Source organism: Alexandromys fortis, unplaced genomic scaffold, assembly GCF_014885135.2.
Source record: "Alexandromys fortis isolate MF-2015 unplaced genomic scaffold, M_Fortis_MF-2015_v1.1 scaffold_204, whole genome shotgun sequence".
Lineage (NCBI taxonomy): Eukaryota > Metazoa > Chordata > Mammalia > Rodentia > Cricetidae > Alexandromys > Alexandromys fortis.
In genome coordinates this window covers 12,219-32,449 of record NW_026068116.1, presented here as the reverse complement: position 1 = coordinate 32,449, position 20,231 = coordinate 12,219, and the positions used below count along the sequence as shown (strand labels likewise).

At 36.9% G+C, this 20,231-nt stretch overlaps 1 protein-coding gene across 2 annotated transcripts in view; it reads right to left on the bottom strand.

Moving 5' to 3' along the window:
• Nucleotides 1-365: 365 nt before the first annotated feature.
• Herpud2 (HERPUD family member 2) overlaps nucleotides 366-20,231 on the bottom strand; it is a 32,078-nt gene continuing 12,212 nt past the window's right edge. Inside the window, exons 2-8 of one of the 2 annotated variants that reach the window (XM_050124889.1) lie at nucleotides 19,271-19,348; nucleotides 16,565-16,678; nucleotides 13,053-13,204; nucleotides 5,419-5,541; nucleotides 2,475-2,798; nucleotides 1,674-1,788; nucleotides 366-1,228 (exon numbers count right to left, since the gene is read on the bottom strand). In XM_050124889.1, the coding sequence (XP_049980846.1) occupies nucleotides 1,067-1,228; nucleotides 1,674-1,788; nucleotides 2,475-2,798; nucleotides 5,419-5,541; nucleotides 13,053-13,204; nucleotides 16,565-16,678; nucleotides 19,271-19,348 (1,068 nt within the window). In that variant the 3' untranslated portion in view covers nucleotides 366-1,066. The remainder of the gene's footprint in view (nucleotides 1,229-1,673; nucleotides 1,789-2,474; nucleotides 2,799-5,418; nucleotides 5,542-13,052; nucleotides 13,205-16,564; nucleotides 16,679-19,270; nucleotides 19,349-20,231) is intronic. The other variant, XM_050124890.1, reaches the window with a different exon arrangement.

Below are 20,231 nucleotides of genomic sequence, written 5' to 3'. Positions count from 1 at the left end.
CTGCCTGGGCTGAGACACAAGAAGGCTGCTCATTTCCCCCTGCAGGGTCCCCTGTAACTACAGCTCCCTGACAACAGTACCCCAAAATGTTGCACCCTCAACAGACTCCACAGCTCTTCTCTTTAGTTTCCAACAGAAGGAAATAAACTTAACAAGAGTTTCAACAGCTATGCATCCTTCTGCCACTACCCTATAGGTGCCTCAGGCTCAAACCCAAGGAGCACTTTGTCAGTGTGAGACTACTGGAAACTAACAGGTGCCCTTCAGAAAGGAAGAAGGCCAAACTGGTCAAACTTGCAAAATTTAAACATACTTCTGCATGTCAATTAGTATTGAAGAACTTGAATAAATATCCCATAAGGCTATTTATCATAATTGATTTTTTTATTTAAAAAATTACAGGGGGCAATTTCCAGCATAGTTTATAAAAGTACTGCCATATCAAACATTTTGTATCACTTCATTCCAATGAAGAGCTGCCTTTTTTTTAAGATACTAATTCCAACTGATGCGACATGTGTCCTTAAAATAGAAAATTTCCATGATTTATTCAAATGTCAAAATTAAGATTTTTGAGAAGTTTATTGCTTTATGGGTGGGCAAGATGCTACTAGCACATTTTAGGTAAATAAACTTCTTTATTAAAAACTATGAGGTCATTTCTGTTTAAAACTTTCAGGATAATTCACAGAAAATAGATATATTTATTTGAAGTACACATTGAAGGGTTGGCCATCTAGCTATGGACATTTAAAGGTGTAGCAGCTCTTTAAAGAAACAACACACAGTGGTTCTGCTTGGCGCACTACACATAATTGAAATGAATAAAACTGGAAGACCAGTACTGTTATGCTATGCTCTGTTAGAATCTTTAAACAAAAAAAACCACACACTTAGTAGTCCATTTGTGCTTAAAATATTCATATGCGTGAGAAGCTTAAAGAAAAGACCGCTGTACATGATCATTAAAAGAAAGTTATACATTTTCTTCTTTTGAAATTGCACTGTTATTTAAACCACTTTCCTAAAGTCAAACCCTCTTTTGCAGCTGGCACAGTTTCCAGGTCTAATTGGCAACTTGGGGAGGCCCCTCTGGTATTAGTGAAGTGAAGAAGGTGGAGATAAAAGACCACGCTGAAGCCATCAACCCGGGCCTCTGCACTGCACTGGCATCTTCACCTGCATCTTCTCCACTCTCATCTTCAAGTCCATCATCCATAAGACGCTCCTTTCAAAAACATAAACACACTCTTGAGGAATTGGTACCACAAACACCAACTTATAACAGCAGAGGGGGGAGCTAAATACTTTCTATAGCAAGAAGAAATCTAAGTATGTATGGAAAATGGTAAATCCGGGACAATTAGAAATCTTGTGACGTCTAAAATTAATAAATTCTGTGGTGCATAAATAACTGCCAACATAATACATTCTCACCAATGCATAATTTTCTTTTTAACTATTTTTATAGAGATGTTAATCTCTCCACTTATTCTAATAGATGATATGACATGCTAAATTCCCCAGATGAAACTACCACAGTTTCTATATTAACTTTTCTTCATGTGCCTTCTACAGGTATCTATGGAATCCAAGAATCCATCATCATTTCTGTCCCATATAGGACTAAGGACTATCTACCTATAAAATCCACACAAACACCAATAACCTACCATTTCTTCAAGTTCTAGGTTGTTTGCATTCTGCCCGTCGTTGTTAATGTCAACATTGTTAGGAACCTGTTGCTGGCCGCCTTCTTGCCTGAACGGGAACCATCCAGCCTGGTGTCTGCTCAGCAAAATAAAGAAAGTAAGCCACAATCACTTGTGTTTGTAATACTATAAAACAGTGTCCCTCAGGGAAACACTACTGGAGGTGTTCTAATAAATAAAGTAAGATAAAAACAAGTATCTTACTTCAAGTCAGTGGATTTCTCAAGGTTAGTAACACCAAAACAAAACCCAATTCAAATCCCAAAGTCTATCTTGTATATAACTGGCTCAAAGTGACACATTAAACTACAAAATTTTTGGAGCTTTTTTCAAAATGAAATATAACTAAATATATTTCTTTGCCTCTTAGAGAAAAGGCAAGACCAGGAATCTACTTATGAAAAAAGTGTGACCTATGTTTCTAGGACTTACTATTGATAAATATTACTTTAAAAAAGCATCCTTATGAAATTATTTATCATATTCTTGAGGATACTAAATAACCTAATATACTACATAAATGAATCATCGAACTAATAATTTATATAAAATACAATAATTAAACACTCTGCTTTTAAACAATTCTGATAAATATTATTATAATACCTGTGCCATTGCTTTTGGTTATTATGAACACGCTGGATACCTGAAGGCCAATATTAAAAATCCTTCATTCTAACTGACTACATTATGCTAGAATCTATGATAAACTCTTTAGAAATAATTAAAAGAAACCACAAACAGTTAATATCCATCACTCACAAATAAACCAGCAGCATGGCTCCCATTACCATGATAAACCGACTAAAAGAAGAGTAGAAGTATACGATGCTGAGGAGAACTGCAGCTCGCGAGAATGTGTACACCCAGTCTAGCCAGTCACGGTTGAAGTCCTCTTCGTTTAGCACTGGTCCCCCCTGTGCATTCATCTGAACATTCTCATTCATGGGCCCATTTTCTTGGCCCACTAGGTTGGGAGCTGGTGGAGGCTCTTCTCCAGGAACATGTGCCAAATTTAAAGGCGGTGATGCAGTGGGCTGAATTGGGTTGGCACTTGATGTGGCCTGAGCTGTAACTGCAGCTTGACTGAAATATTCACCAAAATATTAAAAAGAAAAAAAACTTTACCATATTATGCATTTTAAAGACGTTTTAGGTAATGAAAAATTTTTATAACCCTAATCTTGACTATCACACTCTTGCTCTGTGTTTCTTAGGAAGCAGTTCCCAGTGAAAAAGTGGGGCTAAGGAAGAACGTTCTCTTAGCCTGGCCGCCTAAGACCACAGCAGAGAGGAGGAGGAAATGATAATGGCCATGTTCACATTCTGGTAAACGGTTTACAAGCTGACAGTGAGTAACTAAGGGTCTTTCCGTTAATAGCTTCCTTTATTATTCTACATGGAATGAACATCTCGAAGCTCCCGACTTGCCCTCATGCCCCACTTTGACATACTTGTCTAAATATGGGTTTAAACATCAAATGATTCTTGGATAACCACTCCTCAACCCCAATCATAGTTTTTGGGCAACTCCATTTGAGGAGTTTTGTCACCTGAGAAAGAACTGTGCCCTTTAAGGTGCTGTTAATGTGACTGTGTAGGCAAAACAGATAGCAAGATGGCTCAGTGGGCTATGGCGCCTGTCACTGAGCCTGACCACCAGAGTGTGATCCCTGGGACTTACACACTTCCCTTTGCTTCTTCATGTGACACAGTGTGCACATTCACACACACATACACACAATAAAAATGGGCAATTTTAAATTTTGTTTTCTTAAGTCAGAAAAAGGACTAGGGATGTAATTCAGTTAACATAGTCCCAATCTGCCACACATGAAAACCCTGTGCTCCATGCCTAGCATCACATAAAGTGGTATGGTAGCATGCATGTGCCTATAGTTTCAGGATTAAGAGGTGGAAGCTCTAGGAACAACAGTTCATGGTCATCTTTGGCTAAATAACCATTCTGAGATCAACGTGGGCTATATGAGACCCTGTCTCACAGAGAAAAATAAGATTAGAATAAGTTGTTTATTATAGGTTCCCCTAAAAACAAGAAATGGCTGGGATTTGTTTTTAAATATTAACAAGGAAAAGTTGTAGAATGAGATTGACATGACTTTGTAAATACTGATGCTGAAACATTTTACTATTTTGTATTGTTTTATTATTTAGTATTTTTAAATGCTTAAATTATATAGTCAACACAGCTAATAAAAATTAAGGAAATGTTCCCTGGGTATAAACTCCTATTTAAACCAATGTGCTAATACCTTGGTTCTTAATAAACCTTTTGTTTCTAAAACATTTCTTATTTTATGACTGTTTTGATACATGCATGAACTTGAAAAGGTAAAACCTGTGACTCAACAGTTAATGGCGCACACAAGGTAATATGTTTCAGCAGTATGCTACACAAAGTCTCACTCCCTTTACATGGTTCTCGTGGAGGTCACAAACAGGACAAAGGTGGAAAGCAGAGTATATGCACAGAGTCATCACTAACCCACAGCTGACACTATAAAAGTACAAACAGTCTCCCTGAAGCCAGTGTTTATGAACCAACACTAGAATAGGAGCTTCAGAAAGCAGGTAAGCTCTGTACAGGGATATATACATCCCTCAGGTTGGAGGCAATAAAGTCAGTAGACATTAGGAGCAGAAAAGAAATGCCTGATACACTATTACTTGAAGTAGGATAAGGTTCGACTTTCATGAGATAGAAAGGAAAGCTAATGTGAAGTAAAACAGGTTTAAAATAAGAAAAGATCGGGCTAAAATTCTGGAAGCAGGATTCAAGAAAGAGCAGAAGCTCAATTATATCATTTCTGTAAGGTTCTGGGTTCAGAGATAACAGGAGCTAGAATCTAAATAGTTTCGGTCGAGAACTTTCTTGACAACTAATAGGGGAAGTCAGAAGGAAAAGGCATTTAAAGAATGAAGAAGCCCAAGTTTAGATTCTCTGAACTTAGAGCAGAAGCAATTACTCTATAGGAATCTTCCAAGAAAGAAGTGACACAGGAAGCACAGAAGGTAAAGGACTCATCATCATGAATGAGAGAGTCAGTAATTGCAGCTACAGAAGAAAGAAATCTAAGAGAACTGCCCAGGACAGATTCCTGGGTGCCAACAGGCACACAGTGGGTGGGTGAATCTGCCAAAGTGAGCCAAGATTGTTACTGTTAAAAAGGGAAGAAAATGATGAGAAAAAAAGAGGAGCAAGAAAACAGGACCACACAAACCAGATGAGGACACAACACAGCAGCCGGTCATTGAGGACGAGAGTACGGGATGAGGATGAATGGGAGAACAAAGCAGAGACTTGACTCACTGACGAGATGCCTAGTTCTTCTGGTCACAGTCAAGAAATGAGTGCAGTGACCCTATGTGCCACACTGAGCCTTACACTTCCTTGGGCCACTTTTCCTTTGACCTTTTAGTCTCCATGCAGAGTTTCAGGGAAACTCTCTTCTTCAACTTCTATACTGTGTTTTAAAAGTATCTGAGTACTGCTAAATGAAATCAGGGGTAAGAAGAAGGGGCTAAGGCCCAAGTAATCTGAAGTAAGTATCTTCTGAGAAGCTTATAAATTCTTACTCAGTAATTTTGAAGTATGACAGAAACAAATGCAATCCCAATTCAACTTAGGGTAAAGGAACATGAAGCCATTAACAGAGAGGCTAAAAAATGGATTAGACAGACTTACTATTGCATATAATACTGATGAGCATACATCTGCTGCCACCACAGCATCTGCAGTGGGCTGAGAGCAGGGTACACGGGAAACCCAGGTGGCACAGCTTGTCCAGGAAACTGGTGGTCCACATTTCTGCAATAGAGAATAAATGAAGCCTTTTAATGTGTCAAAAGCTAAAAAAAAAAAAAAAAAAAAATCCTCTGGACTTATTTCTGAAATAAGTCAATCACCGATAGAGTATTTTTAAATCTTACTGAAATGATACTTATTTTCAACATTCATTCCTCAAATAACACAATATATCTTACCTAAATTGGCCCTGGACCCAAGTATATAAACAAAATAAGTCATCCACAAAACACGAAGTTAGTGTAAAAAAAAAAAAAAAAAAAAAAAAAAACCTTTGATTTTTAAGTACATTCTTTTTAAGAATCAAAGCTATAAAATAAACTTCATGACATTATTTTGAGGAATAGGTCACAGTCCAGCAGTAAAATTTTATTAAAGATACAGCAGACAAATAATTTAAAAAAAAAAAAACATTTCAAATGTAAGCTGTCATTTAAAGAGCCAAGAGTGAATAACATACTTCTGAATTTCTGTAAATAAGTTAAAATTCTATTAGTTCAGTAAAACTTGTAGAAAGTCATGATTAATTTCCTTATGCCTCAGTTTCCCTAATTTTGCAGGGGAATCTTCCTTAGAACATTGCAACGGTGTACTCAGCAAATGCCAGTGTTGGGATTTGAAGGCAAATGTCCCAGGCAGGCTCATGTATTTCAACACTTGGTCCCCAGCTGGTGGCACTGTTTTAGAAAGTTAGGGAACCCTGAGAAGATGCAGTCTTGCTGGAAAAACTGAGTCAGGGTAGGGATAGGGGCTGACTTTGATGTTCAATAGCTCAGCCCCACTTTCTGTATTTCCTGTGCTTCCTGACCCACTGTGATCAGCTACCCCACACTTCTTGCCTTCCCCACCATGATGTATCCCTTCAACTATGAGCTAAACAAAACCCCTCCTTCTGAAATCGCTTGTCAAACATTTGATCATAACAAAGAAGAATGTTACAGTGAGCCAGTTTTGATTTAATTAACCACCCCTTAAATAAGACTATAATTCTTTCTCTGATGATGGGTGACCTCTAGCCTACACATTTGTACACACACATACATACAAGCACACACACACAGTCTAGAATGGAAGGCAACTATTAAACATATATTGCCAAAAAAAAAGGCAAATGCTTCTAAGATGATCTTGATGTTATTTCCCTAATTGTTTAATATTGTTAAACATGACTGAACTATGTAATCAGTAAAATACATTCTGTGCTCAAGCTAGTATATTATAATTCTCAGTTATGTTTACTGACTTTTAGATAAGATGTTAATGTTCAGCACTCGCCAGGAATCAAGGGGAAAAAAAAAACTCTTTTGATACTAAATGACAGTATTATTGAAACCTAAAGGAATAGAAAAACTAATAAAAATTTATTTAACTGTAGTGATTTGAATGAGAATGGCCTAAATAGGCTCGTATATTTGCACACTAGTCCCCAGTTGGTGAATTGTTTCAGAAGGATTAGAAGGTGTGGCCTTGCTAGAGTAGGAGGGCACTGTTGAAGGAAGTGTATCTCTTTGCCGCTAAGAGTTGAGGCCCGGTGTCTCTCTGTGTGTTGCCTGTAGAACAGGGTGTAAAGTTCTCAGCTACCACACCATCACCATGCCTGCCTGCCTGCCACCACACCCCCAACATGACAATTGACTAAGCCTCTGAAACTGTAAGCAAACCCGTAATTAAATACTTTCTTCTATAAGACTTGCCTTGGTCAGGGTGTCTCTTCACAACTGAAACCCTAACTAAAACAATAATTTAAATGCTTTGGATACTATGCCATTACGCAACAAGTAAAAGAAATTTTCCACACTAAGAAATTTGATTATAAAATTGCTGGTAGAAAAAAAGGAGTTCTAAACGTTTCACCTTTTCCATATAGTCAAGTATTCTAAAATACAGTACTGAGTTAAATTACAGAATATGCAGCAGACATTAGCAGCTTAAAAAAGCTGTTTTTAACAGTCATTAACATCTTTTACATACAGAGAGTTCCTAAAATAATTATCATTAGGGCACCAAATACAAATTAAAGCAATGATAAGCTTTTGTTTGTTTCCCAAGTTAGAAGACACTGAAAATATCTATCAATATTCCAGCCCCTGTTATCTCTAGCCGCACACACACAGCTAGTACTGACTGTGAAATCCGACTCTTTCACTGCTAGTGACATAGGAACTAAAATAAACTTTTACACAACAATGTCTAAAATGTAAAAATGTTCTCATATCTGTTTGTCTAAGTAATTCTGCTTTTGAAATACACTTACAAAAGTCGCAGACATGAAAATAAAAACAAAGCTTCTCATCCTTTTGCCTTTGAGTCAAGGCTCCACTTGTCGTCTAGCCTCCTAACACTCCCAGCCTCTGTTCTCACTAACAGAGACACTGGACACTATGATAATATGCCAGTGTAGAGATCCCTGGCACTCACCTCCCTTTGAAACTGTTCTGAACTTCTGACTGAGGGTGTTGCTCTCTGACCTATCTACATTGACCCATCTGTACATCTAGGAATCCATTCAGTCAAAATATAACAACAAAAAGGATGCACGCATAAGTTATCCATTATGCAACTATTTAATAACAAGACTGGAAATAATTCAAATATTTTTAATAAAAGAGTAGACATTATAACCATGTACTTACTGAATTACTATGTAGCTATAAAATAAATTAGTATCTCTATATATCTTTGAGTGACTTCTTCAATATTTTCTTAAACAAGATATAGAAAAGTATGTATAAATGCTCCTATTCATGTTAGAATGAGGAGGACAGGGGCTGGAAAGACAGCTCAGAGGTTAAGAGCACTGGCTGCTCTTTCAGAAGTCCTGAGTTCAGTTCCCAGCAACCACATGGTGGCTTACAACCATCTATAATGAGATCTGGTGCCCTCTTCTGGCATGAAGGTATACATGCATGAGGAACATTGTGTACATAATAAAAAAAAAAGAATGAGGAGAATATACTTGAGTACATATACAGAAGTTTTCTTGAATTTTCCACCAAGAAGTAATGGAAAGATAAATTAAAAACCAATGAAGGCAATAAAAGAATAACAAAATATTATGAGAGAACGGGGAAGCAGAATAAAGTAAGTCTCTTGAAATGTGTCTGAATAGGAGACCTATAACACTGTGTACAACTGAAGAAAAATGCTACCCTATAAGGAAAACACAGCAAGCTGTAATAGCACAAAGAAACAAACTTTTGTTTGTACTTGACAATAGAATTATTGTATGGTTTAAACTTTCAAAATTTTTCTTAGGTTTATTTATGTATAAGAATGTTTTGTCATGTATGTACGTGTACTACACATGTGCCTGGTACCTGCAGAGATCAGAAGAGGGCACCAGATCCCCTGGAAGCAGCATTATAGATGTTTATAAGCCACTATGTGGGCTCTGGGAACTGAATACAGGTCTTCTGTAGGAGAACAAGTATTCTTAACTGTTGAACCATCTCTTCAGGCCCTAAAATAATATTCTTAAAAAGACTTCCTTTACTGTCAGAGACCTTAAACATCCTCCTGGTTGGTTATTTGTAAGCAATTCTTTGCATAATCAATAAACTTGACTTTCATTTTGGAAAGAACTAATTTTTTCTATATTTGCTTAAATTTTTGCTTTAATGTCTTCTATAGAACTAGGTTCTCTGGTATCTTAGGAACTTTTTCCGGTGCGTTTTTGTTGTTGTTTGGTTTTTTGTTTGTTTTGATTTCTTGTCTTTATTTTTTATCTGATTTGATTTTGTGCCTTTTTGGCTGGAGTATGTCATGAATTTCTTCATCAGAGGTTTTTCTTTAGTTTCTTCATAAAATGATCACGACTGCATTTCAGATGACTAAGATTTTGCATCCTCCTTCTCCATCTTCTGACTCTACATGTCTGTACACAGACAGCAACTAAGTGCTGGCCACTATGCACAGTGAAGCATAGTTCAACCTTAATAACACAGGCACTACAACTATAACCCAGTTCTACCTTCTCAGCTTCCCAGATGTAAGTAAGTTCCAGGCACACCACAAACCATCCTCACCACTATGCCCTCTGTCCATGATGGGTACTGTCCCCTTAAGCCATGAGCCAAAATAATCAACGATCCCAATTGAAATTCCAATATCATTCTTCACAAACAGGAAAGCATCAAGAATTTTATATAGAGGCACAGAAAACCACAGACAGCCAAGGCAATCCCAAATAAAAAGAATAACACAGAAAATATCATCATTTCTGATTTCAAACTATACTACAGAGCTTATAGTAACAAAAACTTAGCATGGTACTGGCGCAAAGACACACAGTTCAAAGGAATAAAACTGAGAGTCACTGATATAAGTCCATAAAACTGTTACCTGTTTTTTTTTTGAGATATCAAAAATATACATTAGAAAATAGGACAGCATCTTCAACACATGGTGCAGGAAAAGCTGGATTTCAACATACAGAGCCATTAAATTTGATCTTTATCTCTCTCCACAAACAAAACCCAACCAACTGAAACTGCTGCAAGTGGGCAGCACACTTCAGCTCACTGGCACAGGCACATACTGAATGAGACCTCAGGATCACAGGAAACAAGACCAACGGCAACAGATTGGAGATCATGACACTAAAAGCTTCATTACAGCAAAGGAAACAAATGAATACACAGACCACAGAATGGGAGAAACTCTTTGCCAGCTGTTTATCAGCAGATAATTAATATCTAGAATATACAAAATCCAAAAAGCCTTTAAACATTAAGAAAATAAATATTCCAGTTTTAAAAATACAACTATACAGAACATTTTCAGGAGAAATACAAATGTTTAGTAAATACAAGAGTACTCAACTTCCTTAGACATCAGGAAAATAAAGATTAAAACCACTTTTAGAATCCACTTAATGTGCCAGACTTTGTTGACTCCCCAAGGGAAGAAGTGGGGGAGTGGGCTAGGGGGGAGGCAAGGTGGGAGGGAGAACTGTAGTTGGAATATAAAAAAGAAAACAGAGAAAAGAAAGAATCCACCTCACCCTAGTGAAAAGGGCCAACATCAGGAACACAGCATGACAATAAATGCTGGAATGGATTTGGTGAAAGGGGAATTCACAGTTAGTAGGAACAGAAACCAGTTGCAGCCACTTTGGAAACCAGTCCAGAGGGCCCTCAAAAAAGTTAAAATAGCATTGCCTTATGACCCAGCTATACTACTCAGGGCTTATACTCAAAGAACTTCATATCCTACACAGAGACACTTAAGCTATTGCTCTATTCACAACAGAAAGGAAATGGAAACAATCTAGATGTTCATCAACAGATAAATGAATAAGGAAAATGTGGAACTTACACATAATGGAACACTACTCTGCTGCAAAGAAAAATGAAAGCACAAATCTGCAAGTAAATATATGGAACTAGAAAAACATACTGAATGTGGGAGCTCAGGCTCAGAAAGACAAGGGCACACACATGTTCTTTCTCACTTGCAGATCTCCCTCAGTTTGCAAACTTAATTTGGAACACAAGAGGGAGCCAGGGAAGTAGAAAGAAGTTTTGGGTGGGTAGGGGGAGAGGGAAGGATGCCCAATAAGAATGGAGGGATAATGGAGTATAGGTAGAACATAAGTAGTGAGGGGAGTATTAGGGTGGGACGGCCTTAGCAGGGAGAAACGTGGGAGTATGGAGAGAACCAGGGGTGAAAAAGAGCTGATCCAAAGGAAGAGGATATCACAAGCCATAGGGGAGCTTACTATCACAAACCCAACTTTCATAACCAGTGGAGGGAATAGTCGGGCACATGTAGAAAGAAATGAGGTATACTGAGTTAAAAGATTAAGCAGGAATGGGGAGGGGTATAGGAAAGGAGGGACAGGAGGTAGGCTAACTAGAATTAAGGATATCTGAAAAAATATTAGGGAAACCCACTAGTCAGTAAGCTAATTTCAAAATACAACTTTAAAAATAAGAATTCAAATAAAACTACTCTGTACAGTGTCACTCCCAGAAGACGGGTTATTAAATGAAATTCTCAATACAAAGCATGGGATATCTCCCTATAAGTCAAGAAGGACCAAGTGCTTCCAAAACAACACAAGTTATAGCCATTGTGCTTACCACCATAACTACATGGTAAGACCCTATTATTAAAGACAGCACATAATTTGGTGGCAGGACACACAGAAATCAATCTCAAACTAACCAGGACATGTCCTCCTTGCTTGGCTAGCTTTCACAGTGCCAAATGTACTATGTAGTCTGCTGTGGGGGGAAAGACACCAATGGTCTATTGAATCCTGGACCATGGGCCCTGCATGTTATAATATGAACTTTCCAGACAAGCTATGTATAATGATACAAGAAAAGCATGTTATGAGGTAACTAACTGCTTTCTCATTGATTTGGGGCCTGCTTCACATTGAGGGAAGACCCTGGTCAAAAGCCCATAAGATCACAGGCCCTGGAGTAGAATGTGCTATTATTGTATTTTGCTAAATGACCATGCTGTTAAATTGCCTTCTAAATATTTAGTTTTGTACCTGTAGTCCTGGGCTGCTCTTAACCTTGGTCAAAGAAACTTCTCAGTGACCAGCAGTCAACAGGAGGATGTGCAAGTGCCCAGAGTAAAGTCTGACTGCTCACTCTAACTGGGACATCTACATTAACACCACAACAGCTAGGTTAAAGCAGCATCTCGAAAGAGGAGGTGGGAAGTCGCGGCGGTGGGAAAGAGACAGAAATCTTTAATAAATAAATAAATAAATAAATAAATAAATAAATAAATAAATAAATAAATAAATAAATAAAAAACGAAAGAGGAGGTGGAAGGAATGTAAGACCTGGGGTAGGGGCTGGGGGTTGCTACAAACCAGTCTTCGGGACACAGCAGCTGTGGCTACCTGCACAAGACTTACCTCATAAGATCAACCCAACAAAAGATCTCCAGGCAAAACCCCTTAGGAGTTTTCTGACATCGGATAGTTGCTGGGGTCTGAAGAACCATTCCTTATAGAGGATGTGGCTGCTACTAGGTTTGCCATGCTGCAGTGGATGGCCCTACACTCAGTTATATATGGACAGCACTAACTGGACTTAGTCAATTTTTCAAAAAGCAAAACAAATAAATACATGAAGTTGAAGAAGATGACATGTATAGGGAACATGGGGGTAAATTACAGACAAATATTTCATTATGAACATGCACGATGTTTAAAAAAATTTTTTAAAAATTGTCTTTTCATTCAGCCAACCTACTAGATATTGTTGTTATATAATACACTTAGTCAGCATTTAATATTTTTTGCTACTTTCTGTGTTTGTTGTTACATTTCTTTTAGCTTCTCACTTTCAGTAATTATCTAATTTTATTTCTGTTACATCTGCTTGTGAATAAAGCATGTGAAAATACTTGAAAAGTTAAGTTGGTTTCAAATGTACTTTAATAATCAAAAAGATGCTACAGTGAAAAAACTCTAAAGTAGATTTGTGTGTATGTGTGTGTGCATGTGATTTTATAGGGCCCTAATTACGACCCATACTTTCACTTACCCTTGGATTACATACGGAAACTGATGACTCTGAGCTGGGTCAGTTTGTGCTTGTGGAAGGGTACGATGCCTCAATCCTTCTGAAGAACCAGCAACTAATGACAAATTCTCTTGACTGGGGGAAGGAGTTGTTGAATCAGAGTGATCTGAATTCTAAAATAAACAAAAAATGTAAGTATATCTTACTAAACATGAATCTATAAAATCCCTCTGGAAAAAAAAAACCCTGAATTTTAGAAACTGATTTGAATCTCATATCCCATAAAGCATATTTTGATTTTAATGAAACTAAAAGGGTCAGAAAGCCAAGATTATGATAGTAATACTGTATTTATCAGATAGACAACAGAATAACGACCTCCAAAAAATGCATACTAAATTATGTAGATTAAATGACAGCAAGCAAAGCTCCTTTGACAACACCTAGCACATAGAAAATGTCTAAGAATGCCACTAACTTCTAGTCATTTAAACTGCTACTATACACCAGATATCTTTTAACATACGTCGGTAACACTGTCTAACAGAACGATGAAAAGCAGGGGTCTAAAATCCCTGCTCTATCTGATATTAACAAAGAACCCAACTTAGAGTCATTTACAGTCTCCATCTCCACTTTCTTGGAAATACCAATTCCAAGAAAATTTCGGAATTTTCAATTCTAAACTTGTATCAATTTATAAATGCCATAAACAATTTTGTTTTTACAACCAACAAGATATCAATTAGAATTTTGGTGTTCATGCTCAAATGATTCAATAAATACAGCTTGGTAAAGTTCCTCAATGAGTAACAGAAAGCAGTTTTTCAAGTATCGTACATTATTTAAAACATAATTACATTTTATATAAATTATAGTATTCACACCTTGAAAATGTTAGATACAATGCTACTTTTAAATCCTTCAAAGTTTGTTAAAATTGCAACATCCTCTTGATAGGCAGAATATCTTTTAGCCTGTCTACCTTCCTAAATTCTGTCCAGGAGAAAAAAATCACAAGCACACTGATCTCCTGCAAAATGATCTCTTTAAGAAGTTACTTCATGAAAAACTGATACTAAATATTTTACTAGAAGTCTGGCTCATTATGACATAACCAAGAAAGGCTTTTAAAAAAAATTCTCATTAAATGGGTCATTAAGATATGGTATTCAGGGCTGGAGAGATGGCTCAGAGGTTAAGAGCACTGATTGCTCTCCTAGAGGTCCTGAGTTCAATTCCCAGCAACCACATGGTAGTTCATAACCATCTGTAATGAGATTTGGTGCCCTCTTCTGACCTTCAGGGATACATGCAGGCAGAACACTGTATACATAATAAATAAATCTTAAAAAAAAAAAGATATGGTATTCATAGCAGAGCAGTATTGGCGCTTGCCTTTAATTCCAGCACTTGGGTGCAGAGGAAAATGGATGAATCTCTGTGAGTTTGAGGCCAGCCTGATCTACAGAGTGAGTTCCAGGACAGCCAGGGCTACACAGAGAAACCCTGCCTTAAAATTGCCTCCCCCAAAAAGGTATTGTATCCATAAGTATAATTAATAGAAAAGCCTAGCTATATGTCAACACACCCTAATTTCTCTAAAACTTATTACTTCTCATTTTATTAGGCAATTCTTTTATGATTAGACTTTTTATTATTTTCAAACCTCTTTGAAATCTTTAAACCATAAAAAAATAGGGGAAATTAAACTTTTTTTTCTTTGATACTTTTTATATTTTCATAACACTCTGAAAAAAAATATATGCTAATGACGTATTATGTCATTATGGCCAAGAAACCACTGGCTCAGTAGGAAAAAAACAAAAACAAAACCTGGAATATACTTGTATCCAAAACTACATTTAAAAAAAATCTCTGTACTAGTCTGGAATTTGTCCCTTTTTATGCCAAGGTAGGAAACATATAAAGATTCATATTCAATTTAATGTAAGTTCAATTCCCATGGCTGGTACCACAGAAGACACACTGAGTAAATAAGCAATTTAAGGATGTATTTCTTAAAGAACCAGTTATCTAATATTAGAAGATCTCTCAGGTAACTTACCCTATTGATTACACCTGCCTTAATATTTGGATTGAATTCTTTTCCCTTTTTTCTTTTTCTTTGTGTTCCTCAAGGCAGAGTTTCTCTGTGTAGCCTTGGTTATTCTGGAACTCAATCTGTAGACCAGGCTGGCCTCAAACTCACGAAGATCCACCTGCCTCTACCTTCCAACCAAGTGCTGGGATTAAAGGTGTGAGCTACCATAGCCCAGTTGATTAAATTCTTAACCAGGGAAATACCTTTAACACAATCAAAGTTCCCTGCTTCACCAAGAAGTAGGTAAAGAAAGCTTCCATGATCTCCATCCTCTCACCCTAAAAGCTGAACTCCTACAAGCTTCCAAAAGAATTTCAGGCAGAAATGAGTATTTAGTTACATAAGAGATAAATATATTAAGTGATTCTCCTCCTCTCTTCATTGTGAATGTAAGCCTAAATCCAGTGATTAAAAAGCAAAACAACCAAAACAAACAACAACAAAACCCCAAAGTCTTCTGCCAAGTAATCTACCTTAAGAAAATTTAGGTCATTTAGATTTAAATAATTTAATGTGCTTTGAATAAAATATATTACACTTGATACCTTACTATTTCTAAAACTTCACTAGCCTAAGATTTATATTATATAACCACATTAACTGTTTTCAGAGTATTTCAGTAACTAAATCTATAAAGACTGGCTCCATTGCTGACCTGTCCATTAATCAAATTACAGCTCATGGTGAACAAATCTTGTAAGCAAAATAACACTGTATGAAAAACAAATGCTAAATGTCATAGTCTTAATGCTAAATGTCATAGTTTTCAAACAACCTCACTGAGTATAGTGGCAAAGTCTTCGATCCCAGCAACTGTGAAGCAGAAGCAAATGGACCAAGGCCAGTCTCAGGTACACACCGTGAATTCAAGTCCAGAAGGCTTACATGAGACCCGCTCTCAAATTATCAAATGAAGATGAGAAGTAAAACAACACTACGGACTCCAAGTGATCCATCTGGTTTTTTGTTTTGGATTTTCGAGACAGGGTTTCTCTGTAGCTTTTGGTTTTTGTTGCCTCTGCCTTACGAGTGCTGGGATGAAAGGCGTGAGCCGCCACCACCGCCCGGCTAAAATATTTATTTGTTTGTTATGTATACAATATTCTGTCTGTGTGTATGTCTGCAGGCCAGAAGAGGGCACCAGACCTCATTACAGATGGTTGTGAGCCACCATGTGGTTGCCGGGAATTGAACTCAGGACCTTTGGAAGAGCAGGCAATGCTCTTAACCACTGAGCCATCTCTCCAGCCCCGATCCATCTGTTTTGTTTGCACATTTGTTCTTTGCTGTGACGAGGACTGACCCAGAGCCTCACAGATGCTAGACCGTGTTGTACTGCGGAACTACGCCCCAGCCCTCCATTTAGTTTTTAGAGGCAGATAAGGAAAATCAGAGAAGTTCAATGTTTACTCCTCTCAAAGCAACTCACAGGATTGGTGCTGGATGCCAGTGCTTCATGCCCTTCTCCATTGGTGATGGATTTTGGAGAACTGGGAGGACTCCGAGAAGTACAGACTAGATGAACCATATGATACTCATCTTGCTAAAATTAAAGAAGATCATGTTTAAAGAAAAATTTACAGTTCAAAAAGTCACTAGCCAAGCTAAAGTATTGGACTCAAGACTTAAATTCCTTTCCTTTCTAGCCTAGCCATTTTGTTAGTAATAAATTGTTCAATATTTGGAGGTAAGTTTGCCATTTTAATATTTTGTAGCCTTCTGAATACAATATTTTCTATCCATGCTTAAGGAATGGTTTCAATACTCAATGACTATTATGTTAAAAGTACTTGGCATACATAGATTTTAAGCAACAAATATTACAAAATATTTCATAATAAATTATTTTCATAATAAAAATTATCAGCATAAACTATTAATCCAATATAAAACATATACTGTCTTAATAACAATGTAAGAGTCACCTTGAGATTTCAGACCCACAAACTCTGAATAGCAGAACTACTTCAGTTACTTGAACATACCGATAAAAGCAATTCAATCTCTTTTGCCTTAATTTTACAAAGTGAAGTACAGCTTTTTACTGCTTTCCAAACTAAGTCAACATTTTTTATCTATAACATTTATACACACAGATATAGAGCATATATTTGAATTCTATTCTGTAAATATTCCATATTATTTCCACAGATTTACAACTGTGGCTGAGAAAAAACATTTTAAATAGTAACTAGGCTGGTCTTGATGCTTTAATGAGGTCACATAGAAATGTACACAAGACATAAAGCTGGTAAGCTAGAAAACATGATGGCAGCAGACAACAGTGGAGGAGAGAGCCAAGGCAGCATTTCTCAACAACTATGAGGAGCAGCAGCAGGGAGGAGGGAGGAGGGTGGGCGGGCAAGAGTCAAAGAAAGATGCCTGAGTGGAAAAGGGAAGACCTGATCAACTATCAGGAACCCAGACTTGTGCGCAGTTCTGAGGTGAATTCCAGTAAAATCAAGGGCAGCCTTAAAGGAACTTATGATATTGTTAACTGACCAAATTAGTGCATTCGGGCACCACAACAACAAACCAGTGCAATAGGGCTCAATGAGAGACATACATGACAATATTTTGCATAAAACAAAAATCTAAACTACAGTTGCTCTAGGAGTCTAGAGGATGAAGTTCTTGGGGTTATGCTACTTAAGGAAAAGCTTCAGACAGACAGCATGACATAGGTAGTCTCTCTTGATACACAAACTCAGCTTCTGAATAGGAAATACTAAATTATCCAATGTGTATCCCCATAAAACCAGGGCCAAAAGGTCATACTAATAATGGTTTATCAAAACATCCATCCACCTTCGAGGAATATATCTATAGAACATTTTATAACTAAACAGTTTGTAGAACCAATACCAATATTTTACTGAAAGGAAACCAACTTTAAGAAAAGAAACAATTCAAAGAACCATTTCAAAAGTAACACTTCCCAAGGTGCTTACACAAGGTCTGCAACAGTCTTTTTAGAATATTCATGTTCTGGCCTCAGGCTGTTATTCAGAATATTTCAGAGAGCAGAACATATAGCAGTTTTAAACAGGAAAACAAAGTTCAGGATAGCTCATTGGTATTGCAAAGTCCTAGGCTGGGGATGACCCAGCACCAGAAAAGTAGAAAAAAAGAATGGGTGAGCTCATTTAAGGACTATTCTACATAATACTATAATAGTGGAAACATATAATTCTACATTTATCAAAATCCACTGAGTATGCATCACTTAGATAACTCTGAGAATGCATAATTTCAGTGATAATGTCCACTGATCACAACTATGATGGCTAAAGCTGGCTATACATTAGGGGAAAGTGGATGAGAAATCTCTGTGCTATAAACTACAATATTTTTTAGGTGGGCAGATGGTAAAACACTATAGCCATTTGAAACAAGCAACTGAACAGTCAAAAGCCACACTGGCAAAGCTAAAAAGGCCCTTAAGTAGACAAATACATTGACACTACATTTTATGTGTCCCACAGGTGATCATAAGCAGAGTAAAAGAGATCAGAAATGCATTAAGACTTCAGTTAAAAAGCCTAACACAAAATAGAACACTATCCAATCTTACTATATTGACAAACAAAAGTAACATAGCAAGAATAAAAAGTTATAAAGTGAAAACGTCACAAAAAACAATGAGCTAAAAGATGCATTAAAATAATTAGCATGCGAGCTGACTGTCAAAGAGCTACCTTGGAGCATATGCAGCACTGCCTCTGAGCATCAGTGTTTAAATTCTGATGAACAGGTTTGCCACTTCGGCATCATCCTATTTCCTTTCTAGAAATTAAACTCCTAACTCAAACCATTGAAAATGTTATATATCCTGATTTAAAATGGTCTTATAGAGATGTTAACAATCTTTGAGCACTGTGAACACTCTATGCTTGGAGTACTGACAAGTCAGTGTTTTCTTCTAAAAGATGAAAAACATCTGAACAAAAGATTCAGATTTAGCTCAGATGGGCATACAAAACTGTTAGCCAAACAACCTCTATGCTCTGCCTTGTTGTTACCTTCTGAAGTATTGTATCTGTTCTGCTACCCACAGGGGCTGATGAACTCAATCTGCTAGACAAAACTTGAGAGGCAGTTTCTCCCACTCTTCTAAGGTAGAAGGAGAGCTTACTTTTCTAAGAATGTCTTTCAGCTGCAGATGGTCAGGAAGCAGTCGGCCCGAATACACCAACCTCTGGTCCTTCGTCAACTAGAAATGGGATAGAAGAAAGAAGTCAGTTTTTTTACTATATATATTTAAGGTTAGGGAAAACATGACCAAATGTGGAAAAAACTAAACTCTCTTTGGGGACAAGTAAGAAGAAAACAGATTAAGAACTTTAGTCCCAAGTTCTGCTTAAGGCATTTAAGAGCTGGGCAAATGGCAGCATATTAATAATAATAATAATAATAATAATAATACAGATCATCACATAAAACTTGACAAAAAGATAAACAAGTGTGTTTTATCAGCTGTACTGTAGCACTCTTAATTAAAAGCCTTCAATTTCATATAAACAGAAAGGCAAAGGGCCTTCTATCAATAGATATTAGAAGATAGATGTTCAAGATCACTAGTTATTTTGAACTGGTTTGTCAGTTATGTTTTTAATATAAAGTATATCCAGACCCATTTTCTTCCTTCCAAACACAATGCAGAAGAACTTACTGGCCTTAGTTTGAAAGTCATTTAGATCTAATGGGAGTTCCCACAACTATTCCCGCTTTGTTTCTGCCACTTACAAATAACTACACATTCAAAACCACAAAACCAAAGAAAGCAACACAAATGCATGGAGATTCAGTTGTTACCTCTAAATGTAACCCATAATAGAAAGTGTGTTCTGGTTGGCTCTGTTACATTTTAGTACTTCATAGTAAGTCTACTAAAGCTCACACTGTTAGCATTATTTAAAATTAGTGTGTTTCTGTTAGTCCCCATAAAGCATATTTCCAAATGTTCCTTGAATTCCATGAAAACAATCCATTGGCTATACCAAATGTTAAATCCAAAATCCAATCCAAGCCATAAATATATAATTTTAAACAAACTGTATTTTCAGCAAGGCTATGTCAAGAGTCATATATTTGAA